Genomic DNA, 19,249 nt, shown 5'->3' with positions numbered 1-19,249 from the left:
GTACGAGGCCTGCAAGTCCTGTACCAGAACCAGTGGGTTGATGTGCCCTTTGTGCCTGGAGCTCTGGTGGTAAATATTGGTGATCTTCTTCAGGTAATTGACAATATTTTCTTCTCTACAATGTATGTAATGGTGTATCATGATTCATATATAACTTGATGTTAATTTATGTTTTCTTGGTTGCTGCAGCTTGTAACGAATGACAGGTTTGTTAGTGCTTATCACAGAGTGTTATAGTGAATATCTCGTCCTCGAGAATTTCAGTCTCGTGTTTCTTCAGAGACACTTTTAGGTCTACGGAGCTCTACCGGCCGATTGAAGAGCTCGTATCGGAAGATAACCCGGCGAGGTATAGGCCAACTACTTTTGAAGAGTATCTCACCTACTTAAACTCCTAGGGGCTGGATGGAATTTCTACTTTGTCACATTTTCGAGTTTAAACTTGATTCACTTCATCTTGATTGGGTTGGAGAAGGTGGAAATGTGGTGAAAAAGAGGTAGAGTTGATGTTAATCAATGGTTTGGATAGGCTGGCTTGCTTGGACAAAATATCTGATTACCACAAAAAGCAGAAAATCTTGGGTATAGTTGGTTCAAACCATCTTTATATACTTGTAATTTTATTGGTATATTGGTAATTTCTAATATGTATAAAAATCATTATAAGTTATAACTCTATGTAAATATATGTGGGTATAATTTTACATTTTTACTAGTAGATCTAAGTATCATTTTTTAATTTTGCATCTCGTGAATTTGAAATATCAATCTGGATTTGTGATAGAAGAATCTCTGTTGTTGCAGAACATGGATATGATTCCGTCATTCTTCTCTCACTTCTATCTCAGTAGTGTTACTCCACAATGCATCTAAATAATTATACAAATTTATTTTGTCAAGAATAATAATTCGAGTACGTTGAATGTTCAACTGGACAATTATGAATGTATGATAAAATAATAATAAATCAAGAAAAAGGAGGAATTTTAGCTAAATTGCCACGGAACACGATTCAAATCCCCAAAGTCTGATATGTGCAACTATTTTGCAGTAATAATCCATTGCTAATAACACGTAATCACCACATTATCTTCACTATACACCCCCATAATTCCACATGATCACCTCTTACCTTGACTAAACACACGCACGATAACAGTGTTCTCTACGTCCACGAAAAATAGACCACATTTATAATTTTTTATTGTCCACAAAAAATAGACCGTGTTTAAAACACAAAAATTTTCAACAACTTCCGTCTTATTGTTCTTCCTTTCTCTCTTACTAATAATATGGACCTCACATTCCATTAATACCTCTATCCTACTACATCCGTCCCTGAAAATATGTCCTATTTTTCCATATCCGTCCATCCCTCAAAATTTGTCTCATTTCAACCATTTTTTTGCCGTGGACCCCATATTCCACTAACTCATTCGTATTCAAATTTTATTATAAAACTAATACATAAAAGTAAGACTCACAATCCACTAACTTTTTCAACTCATTTCTATTACTACCTCCATCCCCCAAAATTTGCTACACTTTGATCCGACACGGGTTTTAAGAAATGTAATGGAAAGTGAGTTGAAAAAGTTGGTGGGATGTGGGTCCTACTTTTAAAGTATTAGTTTTATAATAAAATGTGAGTAGAAATGAGTTAGTGGAATATGGGGTCCACTACCAAAAATGGTAAAAGTGAAGTGTATCAAACTTTTAGGGACGGACCGAAATGGTAATATGTATCAAATTTTCACGGACAGAGATAGTACATTTCTTAAAACTCGTGTGCGTCGAAGTGAGATAAATTTTAGGGGACTGAAGTACTAACTTTTTTTCGACTTGTCTTATTTGTCTTATTTTTCGTGCATTGAGGGAATATAAAATTCAAATCCTATCTCCTAGAGCCATAGGTATCATTGTATCAATTTCCAATCAAATATGGCGAGCTCAATCTACAACAGCAGGGAAACTGAATTAAAAGCCTTCGATGAAACCAAAACCGGCGTTAAAGGTTTAATCGATAGCGGCATAACTCAAGTTCCTAGAATCTTCATCGACCCCCAAATTGATCCACAACAGGCTCTGATCAGCTCAGTCAACGCGCAATTCGAGTTCCCATTGCTCGACCTAGAAGGCGTCGGCGATGATCCGATGAAGCGCAAGGCCATCGTCGACGCCATCCGCGAAGCTTCGAAAACGTGGGGATTCTTCCAAGTGATCAACCATGGGATTCCGGAGGCTGTATTGGAGGATATGATCGATGGAGTGCGCCATTTCTTCGGTCAAGACGATGAAGAGAGGAAGAAGTGGTATACGAGGGAGATGAAAAAATCAAGGGTTGCTTACAACAGCAATTTTGATTTGTATACAGCGCCGTCGGCTAATTGGAGAGACACTGTTTTCTGTAAAATGGCTCCGAATCTTCCTCAACCCGAGGAATTGCCCGCGGTTTGCAGGTAATATTTGGCCATTGATTTTCTATAATTGATTTAAATTGTTGAAAAATTAAGTGTTGTTTTCTAGTCTATGAATGATTTTAAGGTTCAAATCTAAAGTTTTGATGTGAATTTGAAACTACAGTAAAATAGGAGAGTATGAGATTTAATGAATTGGAAATTTCATGTCCCTTTTATTCTGTTTTCTTTGAATAGAAGAGTCTTATGGTAGAGATGAAAATAGTGAAGTGTGTGGATTTTTGCAGTGATATAATGATTGAATACACAAAACAAGTTATGAAGCTAGGAAGAAGTCTGTTTCAACTATTATCGGAGGCACTCGGTCTCAAGGCCGATCACCTCGTGGACATGAAATGCGCGGATGGGGTCGCTCTGTTGATGCATTACTACCCGGAATGCCCTCAGCCGGAGCTAACTCTAGGCGCGAGCAAGCACGCTGACAGCGACTTCCTAACGGTGCTTCTGCCCGACCAAGTACGAGGCCTGCAAGTGCTCTATCAGAACCAGTGGGTTGATGTTCCCTTCGTGCCGGGAGCTCTGGTGGTAAATATTGGTGATCTTCTCCAGGTAGTTAAGTTAACCATTTTTCCTTCTCCACAATGCTTATATGTAGAGTTATTTATATTGTGTTGGTTGCTGCAGCTTGTAACAAATGATAGGTTTGTTAGTGCTGAGCACAGAGTATTGGTGAATAGCTCGAGCTCGAGAGTTTCAGTCGCGTGTTTCTTCAGAAACGCCACTACTAGGTCCACGCAGCTGTACATGCCGATTGAAGAGCTCGTATCGGAAGATAAGCCGGCGAGGTATAGGGCAACTACTTTGGAAGAGTATATCACCCACGTACACTCCAAGGGGCTGGATGGAACTTCTGCTTTGCCACAGTTTCGTGTTTGAACTTGATGGTGTTGGAGAAGGTGGAAATGTGATGAAGATGAGTTAGAGTTCATGTTATTTAATGGTTTGGAAAGCAGAAATTAATCTTGGGCGAGGTGGTAGTAAACCATATTTAGAAGCAATATTTTAAAATAACTTTAGCATGTGCAATATTGATAATACTCTTGTTATTCTTGCTCTGCTTTCGCAATCAACCGAGCAATTTCATTCGAATCCATTTCTTCAATTGAGAATGCAAAAGAATATGTTTAGAAAGAAGAAGTATGAGTGAGGGTCAGTTTTGTTTGATGTAAAAAAAATGGTGATGAATAGGTATGTATAGATGATTCATGGATGGATTAGGAGTAAAAAAAATGAAAAAAAACAAAAAATTTAAAGAAGCGGTAATATTTGAAGAAGTGAATTTTTTCTTAAAAAAAATAATTTTCGAATTTTTTTTATTTAATTTAAAAAATATTAAATTTCAACGGTCCAAAAGGACGCCCACTCGCGGGGGGATCGCCCAGGCAGGCGTCTCGTCCCGATGCATCATTGCGCAGTGATCGCCCAGGCAGGTGTCTCGTCCTGGCGAATAACCTGCAATGCCATTCCGACGGGACAAGACAACCTGTCTGATCGGGCAGTGTTGCTGTTGCTCTTAGGGTCAATCTTAACACCCTTAACTTTGACAAAAATCAGGTGCTCGGCGAAAGGAACTCTAGTGGTCTTTGAATTCTATGTCAACATGGGTGAAGATCCCACTGCCACCAAATCCCAAAAGCTTGGGCTTTCTAGCATAAGGTAGCCGATATTGAAACCCTTTCTTGTCCTACATCAACAAATTGATGATCCAGACTCCTCTATATATGAGTGAATAACCGAGCTTATAAAGCCTTTCAAACGGGCTAGTGACTCATTCATAACAGTAGATAGGCACAACATTGTGTGCCCAAAAAGGCACAAGACGACTCGTACATATTCTTCGAGAGGGCTAAGAGCATTAGCCATGGTTGGGCCCTGCCATAGGGCCCTCCCATTCCACATCAGCATTTGTCCAAGGGCCTATCTCCCTGCAATGGAAGGGCGCTCTCATAGGGCCCTTCCATTCCATTTCATTTACACATCATCACCATTTTATTTTAATTTTTTAGCACTTCTATATCTAAAATAGTATCAAAATAAATAAATAAGAACAAAAATATTACTCCCTTCGTCCCCGATTAAGAGTCACACTTTTTCATTTTATCGGCCCCAATTAAGAGTCACACTTCATTTTTACCATAAATAGTAAGTAGGTCCCACATTTTACTAACTCAATTCACTCACATTTTATTATAAAACCAATATAAAAAAATGGGTGTCCCACATTCCACTAACTTTTTCAACCAACTTTTCTTTACATTTCTTAAAACCCGTATCCGGTCAAAGTGTGACTCTTAATCGGGGACAGAGGGAGTAATATGCAAGTCTTCGTTGTATTACAAAATTGAAAAATAGAATACAACGAGAAGCAAATTTTACACAAAACTAAAAATAAAAATAAAGCATCAGTGCCTATCCCTCTGTCCCCAAATTTCTTCAATCATATCGTGTTATAGACGATTGTGAAGAATGGGAGGTTGTATTTATAGTGGATGAAATGGAACAAAAAACAAAATCAAAAATATCGAAAAAAAATAATTAGGTGAGAGGGCCGACCGGCAGCCCTTCCTCCACAATGGAGGGCAGATCGGAGGGCCCTTCTCATCGGCTAGGGCCGATATATCAGCCATATTGGGGAGAGAGGGAGGGGGCGCACGGCTGCCCTTTTCCACTATGGTGCGGCGATGGAGGCCGATGGGGAAGGCCCTCCCATCGGCCCTCCATTGCTCATGCTCTAACCCTGCAGTCCGCAAATTCCGTTCCATCTACAACCACATGGACGACGTAGGATCTGGCTTCGTCGGATAGAAGCGATCAAAAAGCACTTCCGAGTTCCGACAGTCAGGGCAGACCTATATAGGGGTACGGGGGTTCCTTGGAAACCCCACCCATTTTGCTATTTCTATATTATGAATAATGAGAAAACATTTTTCAAGTATTTAGTTAGCGCAATTGGTTTGTGATTTGGTCATGTAAGCACTAGATTGTGTGTTTGAATCTCCTTGTTGGCATTTCTTTATTTCTTTTTTTTTTAATTGTGAGCAATGTTTTATTTCTTTATTTTTAATAGTGAGCATTTCACCAATTTTTTATTACTTTCTTTTTAATTGTGAACAATTTTTTCACCTAGACATCCAAATCAAAAAATATAGGCTGGAATAAAAAAAGGTAAAAGCATAATAGAAATCAAATAAAAATACTCACTCCATGTCTCATTTCGAAAATAGAAACTTTCTTTCATGCTTTATCCACTTTTTCACATTTTCTCTCTTATTTTATTACTTTTCATCTTCTACTTTATCTTCTTTTTCTCTCATCTCTCTTACTTTCGTCTAGATGAGACTATTTTTTTCATGGACGGAGGGAATATAAAATGCATCGGAGAAGAGAAAATGTAACTGATAAATACGAAGCAACACATAAGAGGGGAAAAATGCATCTCAAACTATTCATCTCTCTCGCAGCTTCGTAATGTCTCGGGTTATTTCTATAATCGTCGACACTAAAATTTATGCAACTATCGTTAATGTAATTTGGACCCCCAGTATAAAAATTCTGCGTCCACCACTGCCGACAGTCCAAGCAAGGACGCGACTGCGAGCAAGGGAAAGACGACAACTACACCTTTCGTATAGAAGAGGACCCATCTCCAATCATTCGTCAGCTGCGAAGCATCAACATCTCCATTTATCCCATGCGCTCATACTTCATCCACGATTTCACCAATGTCTTATCATCTCTGTCTTATCACAATGCTACTACCACAACTTCCTTCTTCACCTAAATAAAATTCAAATCCTATCCCCATAGATGTATCAATTTCCAATCAAATATGGCAAGCTAAATCTGCAACACCAGGAAAACTCAAGTAAAATCCTTCGATGATGTATTTATATATTTAATTAGGAATGTGATCGGATGCAAACTCTAAATATCGTACAAATTCCAAACTTTGATCTGGACCGTTAGAAAATATCAATAGATGACAAAATAGTAGTAATAGAAAATGTCAACACAATGTCAATACAATATCAATACAACATCAACAGTTGACACTATGTTGACATTTCTTTTGCTACTATTTTGTTTTTTGTTTACATTTTCTAACGGTCCATATCAAAGTTTGGAATTTGTATAATATTTAGAGTTAATATTTGATCACATTCCTTTAGTTATATGTATTTGCAACAGCGAAACGGTTCGACCAGTGGTTCAACCGGTCGCACGGATTGAACCCTGAACCAGTAGCCTCGCTGGTTCACTCGCCTATCCAGTTTTTAAGATCAGCAACCATTTTACTATAATTATCCATTGCTCATAACCACATAATCACCTCTTATCTTCACTACACACACCCGCAATCATAGTACTATAAAATTCAAATCCTATCCCCCATAGCCATAGGTATCAATTTCCAATCAAACATGGCGAGCTCAATCTACAACACCAGGGAAACTCAAGTAAAAGCCTTCGACGATGCCAAAACCGGCGTTCAAGGCTTAGTCCAAAGCGGCATAACACAAGTTCCTAAATTCTTCATAAACCCCCAAATTGATTCACAACAAACACCGATCAGCTCAGGCAGCCGCAATTGGAGTTCCCATTGCTCGACCTAGAAGGCGTCGGCGACGATCCGATCAAGCGCAATGCCGTCGTCAACGCTGCTCGCGAAGCTCTGGAGTCGTGGGGATTCTTCCAAGTGATCAACCATGGGATTCCGGAGGCTGTATTGGAGGAAATGATCGACGGAGCGCGGCGTTTCTTCGCGCAAGATGTTGAAGAGAGGAAGAAGTGGTACACGAGGGATCCGAAGGCGAGGGTTGTTTACAACAGCAACTTTGATCTGTATATCGCGGCGTCGGCTAATTGGAGAGACACGGTGGAATGTGAAATGGCGCCGGATCTTCCTCAACCCGAGGAATTGCCCGCGGTTTGCAGGTATTTTGGCCATTCATTGTTGCAGAGTTTCTAGATTTGGTTTAATTTGTTGGACATGATGATGAAATTCTGTCATAGATGATATGCATGATTTTTATTTTTTGAGGACAAAATTTGTATTTCTGTAAACTTTATATATTTAGTTTCATGAACCTCGCCTTTATAGAAACTAATTTTCATGAAAAATTCACTACACATACAAAGTCAATGATTTTTACGTCTCATCGTATGTGTATTATGTGTGTGCACCATTCATTTAAATTCACTTTATTTTACCAACCAAAATATTTGTGATTGATTAAGATTTCAATTCCAATTCAAGGTTACCAAACATAGTCTTAAGTAACCAAGTAAAATTATTTAATTTATATGGTTGACTTAAGTAACCGAATAAAGTTATATTTTAATTCAATTTTTTATTTGGTATGTTAAAATATTAACTAAAAGTAAACATTGAATTTTACTAACTGATTTAGTTTTTTTATTTTTATGCATCGTGCTATCTCTCTAAATCATTATTTTAAAAATATATTTTGAGTTATTTGTATGAGTATTTGTGTTGTATGAGCAATGTTCTATTCGTGTGTGTATAGTGCATTTATGTGTTTGTTGTGTGCGGTGTGTGTTTGAGATGTGCTCAATTTTACAACTATCTGAAATTAAAAATATCTACTTTGGTTATATAACTCTAATTTGAACAGGGCTTTATGGCATAAATGAAAATAGTGAAGTGAGATAATGCATATTTGAGGGGAAGTATAATACAATAAAACCATATATGATCATGCATTTTGTTTAATAGTTGTGTGTTGATTTCTGCAGTGATATAATGATTGAATACACAAAGCAAGTTATGAAGCTAGGAAGAAGTTTGTTTCAAATATTATCCGAGGCACTCGGTCTCAAGGCCAATCACCTCGTAGACATGAAATGCGCGGATGGGTTAGGTATGTTGTTGTATTACTACCCGGAATGCCCTCAACCGGAGCTAACTCTAGGTGTGAGCAAGCACGCTGACAGCGACTTCCTAACGGTGCTGCTGACCGACCAAGTACGAGGCCTGCAAGTCCTTTATCAGAACCAGTGGTTGATGTGCCCTTTGTAAAAGGAGCTCTGGTGGTAAATATTGGTGATCTTCTTCAGGTAGTTAAGTTAACCATATTTTTTTATCTATACATTGTATGTATAACTTGATGTTATTTATATTTTGTTGGTTGTTGCAGCTTGTAACAAATGACAGGTTTGTTAGTGCTGAGCACAGAGTGGTAGTGAATAGCTCGTGCTCGAGAGTTTCGGTCGCGTGTTTCTTAAGAAACAATGCTATTCGGTCCACGGAGCTCTACATGCCGATTGAAGAGCTGGTGTCTGAAGATAATCCACCTAGATATAGAGCAACTACTCTAGAGGAGTATGTTACCTACTACAACTCCAAGGGACTGGATGGAACTTCTACTTTGTCACATTTTCTTCTTTGAACTTGATTTATTGTATAAGTGACTCTTAAGTGTTGTTCAGTTGCTATGATATATTATCAAAAGATGACTATGACTCATTATCATATAATTATGGGATTCAATTTTATGCATCAATCATAATACGTGTTCAATAATGAGATACAATAATCTTTCAAATCGAATGGATCCTTAGTTGTTGCAACTTGATTGAGGTCTTTTCTTCTTTAGTCTTGACATTGATAGGCTGCCACTGAGAATATATGATTCAAAATAAAACATAATATTGGGAAAAAAAACTCTCTCGTCCCATAAAAATATTTTCAATTGATATGACACGTGAATTAAGACAAAATTGATAAAATAAAAGAAAGAAGGAGAAGCGTAGTTTAGTGGATAATGAAACACATTATTAATATTAGTGTTTAATGGTGGTAAAAGTTGAAAATAAGTTGATTTATAATAGTAATATATTGTGATAACTTTCCAAAAATGGAATGCACATATTTTTGTGATGAATGAAAATGGAAAGTGCACATATTTTTATGGGACGGATGGAGTATACAATAAAATTTCACAATCTCTATGTTCTGCATTAATGGAGTCATTTTGTCATTTTAGTACATTCTATTACAGTGGAGTCACTTCATTTTCTAGTAAAAGTTAACACATTTCTTTTCTTTGAAACTTTTGAAAAATATGTTTAAACCAATCCTTTATATCTCTCTACTAAAAAAATGTAAATCACACTTTTAACAAAATAATGAATCGATAACTCATAATAATGAATCGATAACTCAATGCCTTTATGGCACAATAGTAGGACATGAGAGATCATAAAATTAAAAATTAAAAATTATAAAATTTGACATGGAGGTTACAAAAATTGTTGAATGCACAAAATCCTATTTAAATATCTAAATTCCTAAGAGTTGCTTATAAATATTAAAATTCATGGGCATGTATTAGTTATTCCACTATTTGGACGTTACTTCTTAGAGAAATAAATTCTCATCATTGGAGAAATAAATTCCCCTCACCATAACCATCCAAATATATGTGATTATGATTATAACCAATTATCGAATTTAATAGTTTTTGTTTATTACATTTATATCCTTTGCACAAAATAGTTATTCAAAACTTGCCTTTTATATATGTACATGAATTTATTAATTCATCATAAGTGATTAAATTATTATTTTTTGTGGCATCACTTAATATAATTATAGCACCAGTGACAATATATCTCTTCATCGTTGTCCAAATAATCGTGTTTGTCTTGATTCCATTTTGAATATGTTTAATATTAGAGTGAACATCTTTTTTGGTCCACGAACTTTGTCAAAATATCATTTTAGGTCCGTGAACTTTGAAAATATCATTTGAGGTCCATCAACTATGAGTTAATATCATTTGAACTACTTTTTTACTATTTCCAAGTTTTCCGGATGGAAATACCCTCAATACCTTAAAGGGTATATATTTTTAATAAATTTATCAAATACTCATATTTTTATAAATATCTTTACAATATATTTTTGACGAATTTTCTAAATATAATTTGACCTTCAATATTATCACTTAATTTTGTGACATGTAAGTCAAATTGCTTCTTTAATTTTTTATATTAAAGAATTTTAAAATTGAATAAAGAACTTTTCTTTAATAATAAAAAATTGAATAAGGATCTTTTCTTGCATGTCACAAAATTAAGTGATAATATTGAAAGTTAAATTATATTTAGAAAATTCATCAAAAATATATAGTAAAAATATTTATAAAAAATATGAGTATATGATAAGTTTATTAAAAATAGAGAATAATACTATTTTAGTCCTTAACATATGGCCGATTTATGATTTTGGTCCAGGACATTTACTTTTCAAAAAATAAGTCCAAAACAAATGAAAATTGGTATCGTTTGCATCCATTTTTGACGAAACTGTTAATTCTCGACGGTCAACCGTCAATTAGCGAAAATTTGACCCGATTAGACTTAATATGAGATTATTAGTTGGTTAATATTATTTTAATTATTTTGCTAAATAATTTAATTTTTTTAATATTTTGAATATGAATAATCAAACTCCAATTTTCACTAAATATAGACTTGAAATCTCAAACGACAATCTCTTTCTTTTCTTTCTTCTCTCTCGTCACTCTCTAAGAAGAACCCTAGTTCCGATTCCGACCAAAGCCGCCCGATTCCGACCGATTGACGGTTGGTTGCGTCGGGATTTGTGGGTTCTGACCCTAGCTCTGACGCGGATGTCCATTCTTCTTCGAAAATGAACTCTACTTCTTCAGACGGTGACCGTTGAGCTTCCCCAGAAAGCGACCTCGATTTTGAGAGGACGAAGAAGGCCCGATATCCCCGTCATTTTCACTTGAAGCCGCCGCTCCATCTACTTCATCCTACTGGTGATGGTGATGATGGGGGCCTGGTGATGGTGATGATGAGAGAACTGACGATGGTGAGGACGAGGGAGCTGGTGAGGGGAGGGTGAGGGAGCTGGAGTAGGTGAGGGTGAGGGAATTGGTGGAGATGATTGGTTAGTACAGAGTTCATCCAATGAGTACGAGATGGAGAGTGAGGAAGAATCTGAGGAAGAGAGGCTTGTGGCTGTGAAAGGCAAGGGGAATGTAACATATGTAAGTATGTAACTGTGGTTGTTGGGTATTGATGGTTGTTTGGGTTTTGATGGTTTTTGGGAGTTGATGGTGGTTAGGTTGATACATTGCCTTATGACAATAATTTTTTGTGGATGTAACATGTAACTATGGTTTTTAGCGTATATCAGGTGTAAATGGCTTATGATAATAGAACTTTGTTGTTTTTGATGCAGTACCTTATGCCTATGTCTTTTTGATCGTTTATATGATCAGGACCAATACGAAGTAAAAAATGAATATGAAGAACCACTTTGTATTTTATTTTGTTGTCCATTTATTGGTTTAATTTGATGTCAATTTATTGACATAGTCGACGAAGAAACAATCACATACGAAGAAGCAATCCCATAACATGAAACCAACATCACTTACAAAATTTTGTATCTGTAACTCTGCAATTGGTGTGCGTAAATGTTTAGGACCAAATGGAAGTAAAAAATTTATATGAAGGACTACTATGTCTTAATTATACTTTAGGATTGTCCAATTAGGACTTTCTGGAGATTTTTCTAAGAAGATTATGAACGATTCACTGCAAAATTCAAATTACAAACAACAGTGTTACAACAACAACAAATTCAAATTACTTATCTATTTCAAAATTCAAATAGGATTCACAAACTCTACATCAAATTACTTGAATATACACATAACTGTTGCAACAACAACAAAACAAAGAACAAAGCTCAAAACATTCATTAATTTTTGGATTTTTTTCTTATTTTCGGTCAAATGCAAAGCTAGCTCCTCAAAATCGGCACCACCGACTGAGGATGACGAAGAAGAGGCCCAAGCTTCGACATCACGATTTGGCTCGCACTACTTGAAGAAATCACATTCCTTCCTCTCACATATGAAGTAAAGCTTCTCCCTCGACGGTTTGCCTTGTCCGGTGACAATACAGAGCGTCGCCGTCTTCTTACAATAGCAGAGAGCGTAGCTAAATCGGAAGTCTCCGAAGTCACGGATGCAGTCGCGGTCCTTGTCGACGTCGACGGAGTTCCGGCTACACGTCAAAGGGCCCATGTTCGAAGGTGTTTGGTTGTTGCAGAGATGGAGAAAAAGAATTAGGGTTCTTGGGGCAGAAGAAGAAGAATGAGCGGGACAAAAGGGGGGGATTTGAATGAAATGAGTGTTGGATTTTGTGTTTAATATTAGAGTATTTTCACTACTTTCATTTAGGATTTAAAAATGTCAAAGTCGAAAAAAAAATTCAATTACCTAGAGTAATTAAAATAAGCTAATCGGGTCAAATTTTCGCTAATTGACGGTTGACCGTCGAGAATTGACGGTGCCATCAAAAAAGGATGCAAACAATATCATTTTTCATTTGTTTTGGATTTACTTTTTTTAAAGTAAATATTCTGGACCAAAATCATAGCCATATGTAAAGGACCAAAAGAGGATTATACTCTTAAAAATATATACTCTTAAAATATTGAGGGTATTTTCGGACAGAAAAATCTGGAAATAGTATAAAAGTATTTCAATTGATATTAATCCATAGTTGGCAGACCTCAAATGATATTTTCAAAGTTCACAGACCAGACCTAAAATGATATTTTGGCAAAGTTCGTGGACTAAAAAAGATGTTCCCTCTTAATTTTATGTCTTTAGATCTAAAAATGAATTGAGGAGTATATAATTATTGATTTGTTATTATAGTATATTTTTATATTTTAAAATCTTATATAATTATATTATTTTTGTAATTATATTATTTTAATTAATCAATTAAAAATTTAAAATCGTACGATGAAAAAATATTCATTCGTGCATCGCATATGGGTTAACACTTGTTAATATAAATTACAACTCAACCATTAGCAAAGAATTTTAAACTAGTAAAAATTAATTTATTGTAAGAAATCAGGCCATATATTATGTGCAAACAACATTAGTGAATAAATGTAGAGATATTTTAAATAAAATATAATTAAATATAAACAGCATGAATAAAATTCTTCGAGGAGTTTTAGTAAGGGAGACACTGCAAGTAGAAATGGTAAACAAATTGGCTAGATTAAATCCAACCAAAGCTTTCTCAAATTGCAAAATAAATTACTTGGGCACAAAAAGCTACAAGTTCCTTCTTTGATTTACCGAGTCTCTTAAAAACCATGATCAAAATTAATATTGTAAAACAAACTTGGAATCCAAAACAAAGGTAAAGAAGTTGGTTCATGTGAATCTCTTGCAAAGCCTAAAACAAAACAAAGGTATCCATAGCAACAAGATATAGATGAAATGACAACGCTCCATCGCTTCTTTGAGACCGACTGTCTTTGCCCTGTGACCGGCACGCACGCGGAGGCCCTGAACCAAACATAATACAAGTTTAATCATGGGATATAATCTTGCAAACCAACACTCCATAATGAACTAATCAATGTTAGATTTACTAAACTTATCTTGTAAAAACAAAATAAAGTCAATATGGATCCATCCAAACATGGAAAAAAGTTTGTTTATCCAAATTTGTGATCCATAATTGTAACCCGTGAATTTGAATGCAACTCTTCATCCAAATGCAATTAAAATCTTTGATTTGTCTCATTTTTATTCACATTAATGACTAGGCAAGACATCAGATAAAGAAATTAAATGTTTTTTTTCTTTTTGCCAAGCTTGATTGCCTAATAATGTACAGATAGATAATGGATGTCTAAAGATTCCATGAAAAAGGAGTAAAAAATTCTAGGCATGTGACTGATTTTCAGTGCCTTTTATCCATGATTTATATATTCAAAAAATAAATTTTATCAAATGTATATTTGTATATTTTAAAGAATGGGTGACAAAGAAAAACATTATGCATACAAGATATAAAAGGCAAGAATAAAGGAAAAGCTCAAAAAAGAAAAGGAGATAAAATGGGGGACAGTTCTCCTATGGATCAGGGAAAAGAACCAAACAAAATTCAACATTTACTTAATTCATTTACATTTTTTACATCTATGAAATGAGTAAAAATTTGATGGTTTGTAGATATTGTCATATGCAGTGTATCTAGCCTCTTAATATCTCATATGTATTCTGTCCCACATCGGTTATGTAACATAGCCTAGCTTAGTCTCTTGTACTATATATATGTTACCTATGTTGAATAATAATAGTCTACTACTTCCTCCACTGTGTCTCTTTACTTTACTGTTCTACATAACCAATTATGATTGAAGAAAGTGAGAGTTTTCAACGATTGTAATTAAGCTAGACACACCATGTGATGATATGTCCGGACAATCAAATAAATGTGGTACGAACAATGAACACTACAGTGTATTTCAATTTTCATCACCTGTAGCATCCGTAAACGCACACCAAAGATCCCCTTTTACAAATTATGAATAATTTTGACAAGTAACATCACATCCCTAACAAAATATATAGATGTTTTATATTTATATAAAACTATTGAAGGGGGGAAAGGACCATGAACATATCTTTCTTTCAATAAAAAACAGGATAATAGTGGTACAACATATTCCACTAGCTTTATTCACATTTTTACCAAGAAATAAAATAGCAATAAATACAAAAACAGCAGAGTTCTCAAGATTTGTGATGGATGCAACTAAAGGTGGGCAAAGGTGGTTCACGGATCAATGAGAAAGAAAATTCCAAAGATTTTGACTCAATTTCTTTAGCTACATTTATCATTTATGTCCCTTTCACCCCTAGCTTCAATAATCCATTCTTTACTATTCAAATATCTCAACAAACTATCCAACTTATGTTCTGCATGTGGACATGTGGACTTACAGTAACTGCATATATTAATTAAAATGCAGACAAATGTGATAGGATCATTCTTAATTCCTTAATATCATGGAAATTAAATTGCAGAAACAAATGTTGCAAGGGAAATAGCTAAAATTTGCAGGTAAAGGAACAAATTAGGATTTGAAACAAACACAGCTTACTTGTTCAGCTATTTCCAGAAGGCTTGAAGTCCATGCAGATGGGTGGATCAAGCTTGAAGATTGAGAATATAGCAGAAGCGATTGTCCATATCCCATCACCACAGATTAAGCCAGAGGCAACGGCGCCTGCATAATCCTCAGCATCTTTTCTATTTATGCGCTCCCATATGAATAATATAACAGTACCAATAAACAAGTCGATTGCAAAGTAAGCTCCTATGTAAAATGGCATTGCCATTGCAATCGGGATGGGAATGTACTGGGAAATGTTTTTCGGGGTTAGATCTCTCAAAAGGTTTATAGCCAGGGCAGCCACAAAGAAGGCAGTACACATGGCTAGACAATGCTGAGGAAGTTGAGAGAATCCCTCAACCCCCAAAATGGCCATTTCCCTGTAAATAACAGCATATGGTGCTTTGTATGTACTATCAGGCGATCCAATGTCAAAGGCAGTCCAATACATCCAAAATGTGAGAGGAGCAATCACACAGCCCATGGCTGTTCCTACTATTTGGCTCACAAGCATAGACTTAGCTGACGACTTTGTAAGATAACCAGTTTTAAAATCTTGCATTAAATCAGCAGCTGTGGAGACAATGGACATCATAACCCCACAAGCTGCCAAACCAGCCATAACCCCACCATTGCTCCCCACGATTGAGGCAATAATGAAAAGACCAATTTTTCCATATATGGAAGCCAGGTCCATGTCTGTTAGTCCGGTACCATATGAGTTGCAGAAGGCAAGGGCTGGGGCAATTATGGATGAACAAAGGACTACATACCACTTCAGAGGTGGAAAGATTAGTGGCATTGTAGACATAGATACTGCCACCAAACAAACATATCCAGCAGCAGCAACCCAAAGTGGTATTTTGTCTCTAAGGAAAATTTCATCACGTTTCTTTTCTTCCAATAGCAGCTTGGAAGTGTTGCTATCTGTCAATTTCAAATTAACAGAAACAATATAAGAGGAGGGAATGGAACATCAACATTTCTATTTGCAGTTAGATGTGACCATTACCATGAAACTCTCATTGATCTAAGTATGCACTTATGCAGCATATTTCCTAGCAGTTCGAAACAGAAAAGACCTATGAAATAATAATATAAACATCCTTAAGAGAATGATGTTTTCCTTTCCTCCATTTTTACTTGTTTCTTGTCCTAACAAGATTCAAAGTTAAGGGAAAACTACGGGTTGGTGAGAAGATTTATCTAGTGAGCTTGAATGACTGTGTGTATCACTATGAATATCGATTGCCGCTCCTTGAGGGATTTGGTATTTCAGAGGGTGGGAAGCAAAAGAATTTGTGCACAACACATGCAGATCCATCAATAAACAGCATAAACAAGTAGTGAGATCAAATTTGGATAAATAAGTCTACCTATAACTTGAGTAACGGTAGGAAGACTTTGGCGTTTGGTACTCATCTCCTTTATAGTCACATATATAATCTTGATCAAATTGTAGATCCCATCTCCAAGAATAAGGGAAGTGGCTACAAAGACCTGTGCTGAAAATAGGGTTATATAGGAATAGGAATCAATGAAAATTAATGAGGAGAATATACTCCATGGTTAAGATTTAAGTCAAAAGAGCTAATAGAAGTTTTATCATCAACCAAAAAGTTAAACAAAAACGAAATTACTAAACCGGATAACGATACATGATTGCTAGAACATGCACATGATGTATGAATAACAAGAAATGAAGATTGCAAGTGAATAGAGCAGATCGTACACCCCAGAACCAAATGCAGAAGGTATGAATTGACTTCTTCTGTCCTGTCCCACTCCACCACACATCACTTGTAAAATTGCTAGTTTCCGAAATTGAGGATCTTAGATGCATATGTCAGAGCAAATCCCTAGAGGGAGCTGGGCAGAAGGACACTTCACCTCTGGTTTTTATGCACATACTCTCTATATTGTAAGATTGGATAGAAGAATGCCACCAAGAATTGTAATAGCATAATGACTAAGGGTTAAGATATGCATAAATAAATCAAAAACACAGCTTAGTACCTTGTATCCATAGAGACCTTTAAAATCATTGCTCCCAAGACCAGCTGGATACCAATCACCTGCTTTGGAAGAAACAAATAGCCATAGAAAACCCCAAGATATGATGGCACCAAGAAGAACCGAACAATTGACTAAGCGAGGACAAATTAGTCCAGATCCAACATAAGTAGGGCTGAAATCAAAATAAAACCTGCAGGAAAATCTCAATATCCAAATATACTGTATGACATTAAGCAACATGAATAATCTAGAATAAACCATCAAATAAAAGTATGTCGCTGAAAGCATGTGTTAGACGCGATGTTGCAAATGAAAAGGAACGTACGAATTGTTGAAGAGTGCCAACCCAAAAGTGGGGAAATTATCAAATCCACATGAATCCCCAACGCCACTAAAGAACCATTTAAAGAAGCTCCAAAAGAAACTTATGCTTAAATATTTCCCAAGACTATTCACCTGCTTCCTGGGAAAGAATAATGAAAATATTGGTCAGACTGAAGTACCCAGTGTATAGTCATCAAGGTCCACAAAGAATACATACTTGGCAAGTTCAGCTCCGGTTTGTGTGTGGAAGCTATTGATCAACATAGCCGTGGCAGTTCCACTGGGATATGTGAGCTTATAATCCAATACCATAACCTACATTCATGCGAATACAGAAGTTGTAAGCACGGTCAGGACTTTAGAAAAATATCAAGTTACATAACAGCATGGCAATTCGAAATCACTGGAGTAGCCATGATGTTACAATCTCAAACAATAATTTTGTCGAAAATACTGGAGTAGCCATGGCGTGACTATCTCCCATATCAACTCATCTTTAAATCAGTCACATTGTATCAAGGTTACCTTTCGAAGCGGAACGAGACTAAAGAGCCCCTGAAAACTAACAACAAATACGAAGCCCATCATCCACAACAATCCAGGGTTCTTAACATCCTCTGCATGATACCCCGGATAATCTTCGCCAATCAATTTATACGTTATCCATAGAAAGCAAGTAAGATCCAAATCCCCCTGCCAACAAATCATCACAACCCTCATGATTAACATCGATTCGTCAACAATTCCCAAACAATCACATAACTATTCCGCAATCCGCAGCTATATCAATTACAGCTGAATTTTTAAGTAACTAAATAAAAATTTACTTACCACTGCCGGCGAGTCCATAGCAAGCCACGACGCAAGTTTGAATAACGGTGTTCTCTTGGCGGGTGAATGGCTTGGACGAGAATCCCAATTTGGTCCACGATTTGATGGAGAAGAAGCCGAGCAAACCGGCGGCGATGTTAAACGACGGGACGATCCCGACCGTCAGACTGAGATTGTGCATGATTATGCAGAAGAGAGCGCCCAAGACGGCGCTCACTACCAGCCCTCTGATCGTAATCTGCTCCTTCCAGTCGAGAATCGGCTCCTCCAAATCGACCTCATCCTGCTGTAGCAGAGACTCCGACATCTCGGCCGCCGCCACCGCTGTTCCCATTGACCCGGATGTGAAGATGTAGGGTTTGGTAATTGAGAAATAGAGTTAAGTGCAGTTTGGTTTCTCGTTTCCTTACGCTGAGGCCTGTGATACGGCCCAATCGTGACCGATATCACACCCCTCCGATCACAACTCAACAATCAACAACCACACAATTAATCAAATGAACCACGAAAACAGAGAACTTCACAATAGGAGCTATATTGCGATGAATCGAAGATGAATTACAATAAACGACAAAGAGGAACGATCATGCGAAATAACAATGCG

At 36.4% G+C, this 19,249-nt stretch overlaps 2 protein-coding genes and 1 pseudogene across 3 annotated transcripts; 2 read left to right on the top strand and 1 right to left on the bottom strand.

The window, feature by feature from the left end:
* Nucleotides 1–1,921: 1,921 nt before the first annotated feature.
* Nucleotides 1,922–3,566, top strand: LOC125207203 (1-aminocyclopropane-1-carboxylate oxidase homolog 1-like). The gene is made up of 3 exons (XM_048106451.2): nucleotides 1,922–2,459; nucleotides 2,705–3,026; nucleotides 3,102–3,566. The coding sequence occupies exons 1-3, from the start codon at nucleotides 1,942–1,944 to the stop codon at nucleotides 3,351–3,353; spliced, it is 1,092 nt and encodes a 363-aa protein (XP_047962408.1). The 5' UTR covers nucleotides 1,922–1,941; the 3' UTR covers nucleotides 3,354–3,566.
* Nucleotides 3,567–6,765: 3,199 nt separating this feature from the next.
* On the top strand, nucleotides 6,766–8,970 carry LOC125200001 (1-aminocyclopropane-1-carboxylate oxidase homolog 1-like; annotated as a pseudogene). The gene is made up of 3 exons (XR_016135988.1): nucleotides 6,766–7,412; nucleotides 8,235–8,555; nucleotides 8,636–8,970. The product of XR_016135988.1 is annotated as a 1-aminocyclopropane-1-carboxylate oxidase homolog 1-like (transcript).
* A 4,661-nt stretch (nucleotides 8,971–13,631) lies between these two features.
* On the bottom strand, nucleotides 13,632–18,474 carry LOC125185240 (putative metal-nicotianamine transporter YSL6). Its single transcript, XM_089066124.1, has 7 exons — nucleotides 18,340–18,474; nucleotides 18,032–18,129; nucleotides 17,816–17,953; nucleotides 17,491–17,680; nucleotides 16,851–16,974; nucleotides 15,463–16,401; nucleotides 13,632–13,855 (listed from the first exon to the last, which is right to left on the bottom strand). The coding sequence occupies exons 1-6, from the start codon at nucleotides 18,400–18,402 to the stop codon at nucleotides 15,467–15,469; spliced, it is 1,548 nt and encodes a 515-aa protein (XP_088922250.1). The 5' UTR covers nucleotides 18,403–18,474; the 3' UTR covers nucleotides 13,632–13,855; nucleotides 15,463–15,466.
* Nucleotides 18,475–19,249: the final 775 nt, after the last annotated feature.

This window comes from Salvia hispanica, chromosome 2 (assembly GCF_029641045.1).
Source record: "Salvia hispanica isolate PSC_SH4W2 chromosome 2, Shi_PSC_v1, whole genome shotgun sequence".
NCBI lineage: Eukaryota > Viridiplantae > Streptophyta > Magnoliopsida > Lamiales > Lamiaceae > Salvia > Salvia hispanica.
This window is presented reverse-complemented; position numbering and strand designations above follow the sequence as displayed.

Excerpts from the sequence above, each read along its gene's own strand:
- LOC125207203 (XM_048106451.2), top strand. The coding sequence starts at position 1,942 with ATGGCGAGCTCAATCTACAACAGCAGGGAAACTGAATTAAAAGCCTTC. Across the intron at positions 2,460-2,704 it reads GAATTGCCCGCGGTTTGCAG|TGATATAATGATTGAATACA; the intron begins GTAATATTTGGC and ends GGATTTTTGCAG. Across the intron at positions 3,027-3,101 it reads ATATTGGTGATCTTCTCCAG|CTTGTAACAAATGATAGGTT; the intron begins GTAGTTAAGTTA and ends TGGTTGCTGCAG.
- LOC125185240 (XM_089066124.1), bottom strand. The coding sequence starts at position 18,402 with ATGATGGGCTTCGTATTTGTTGTTAGTTTTCAGGGGCTCTTTAGTCTC. Across the intron at positions 18,130-18,339 it reads GTCTCGTTCCGCTTCGAAAG|GTTATGGTATTGGATTATAA; the intron begins GTAACCTTGATA and ends GCATGAATGTAG. Across the intron at positions 16,975-17,490 it reads AAGGTCTCTATGGATACAAG|GTCTTTGTAGCCACTTCCCT; the intron begins GTACTAAGCTGT and ends TTTTCAGCACAG.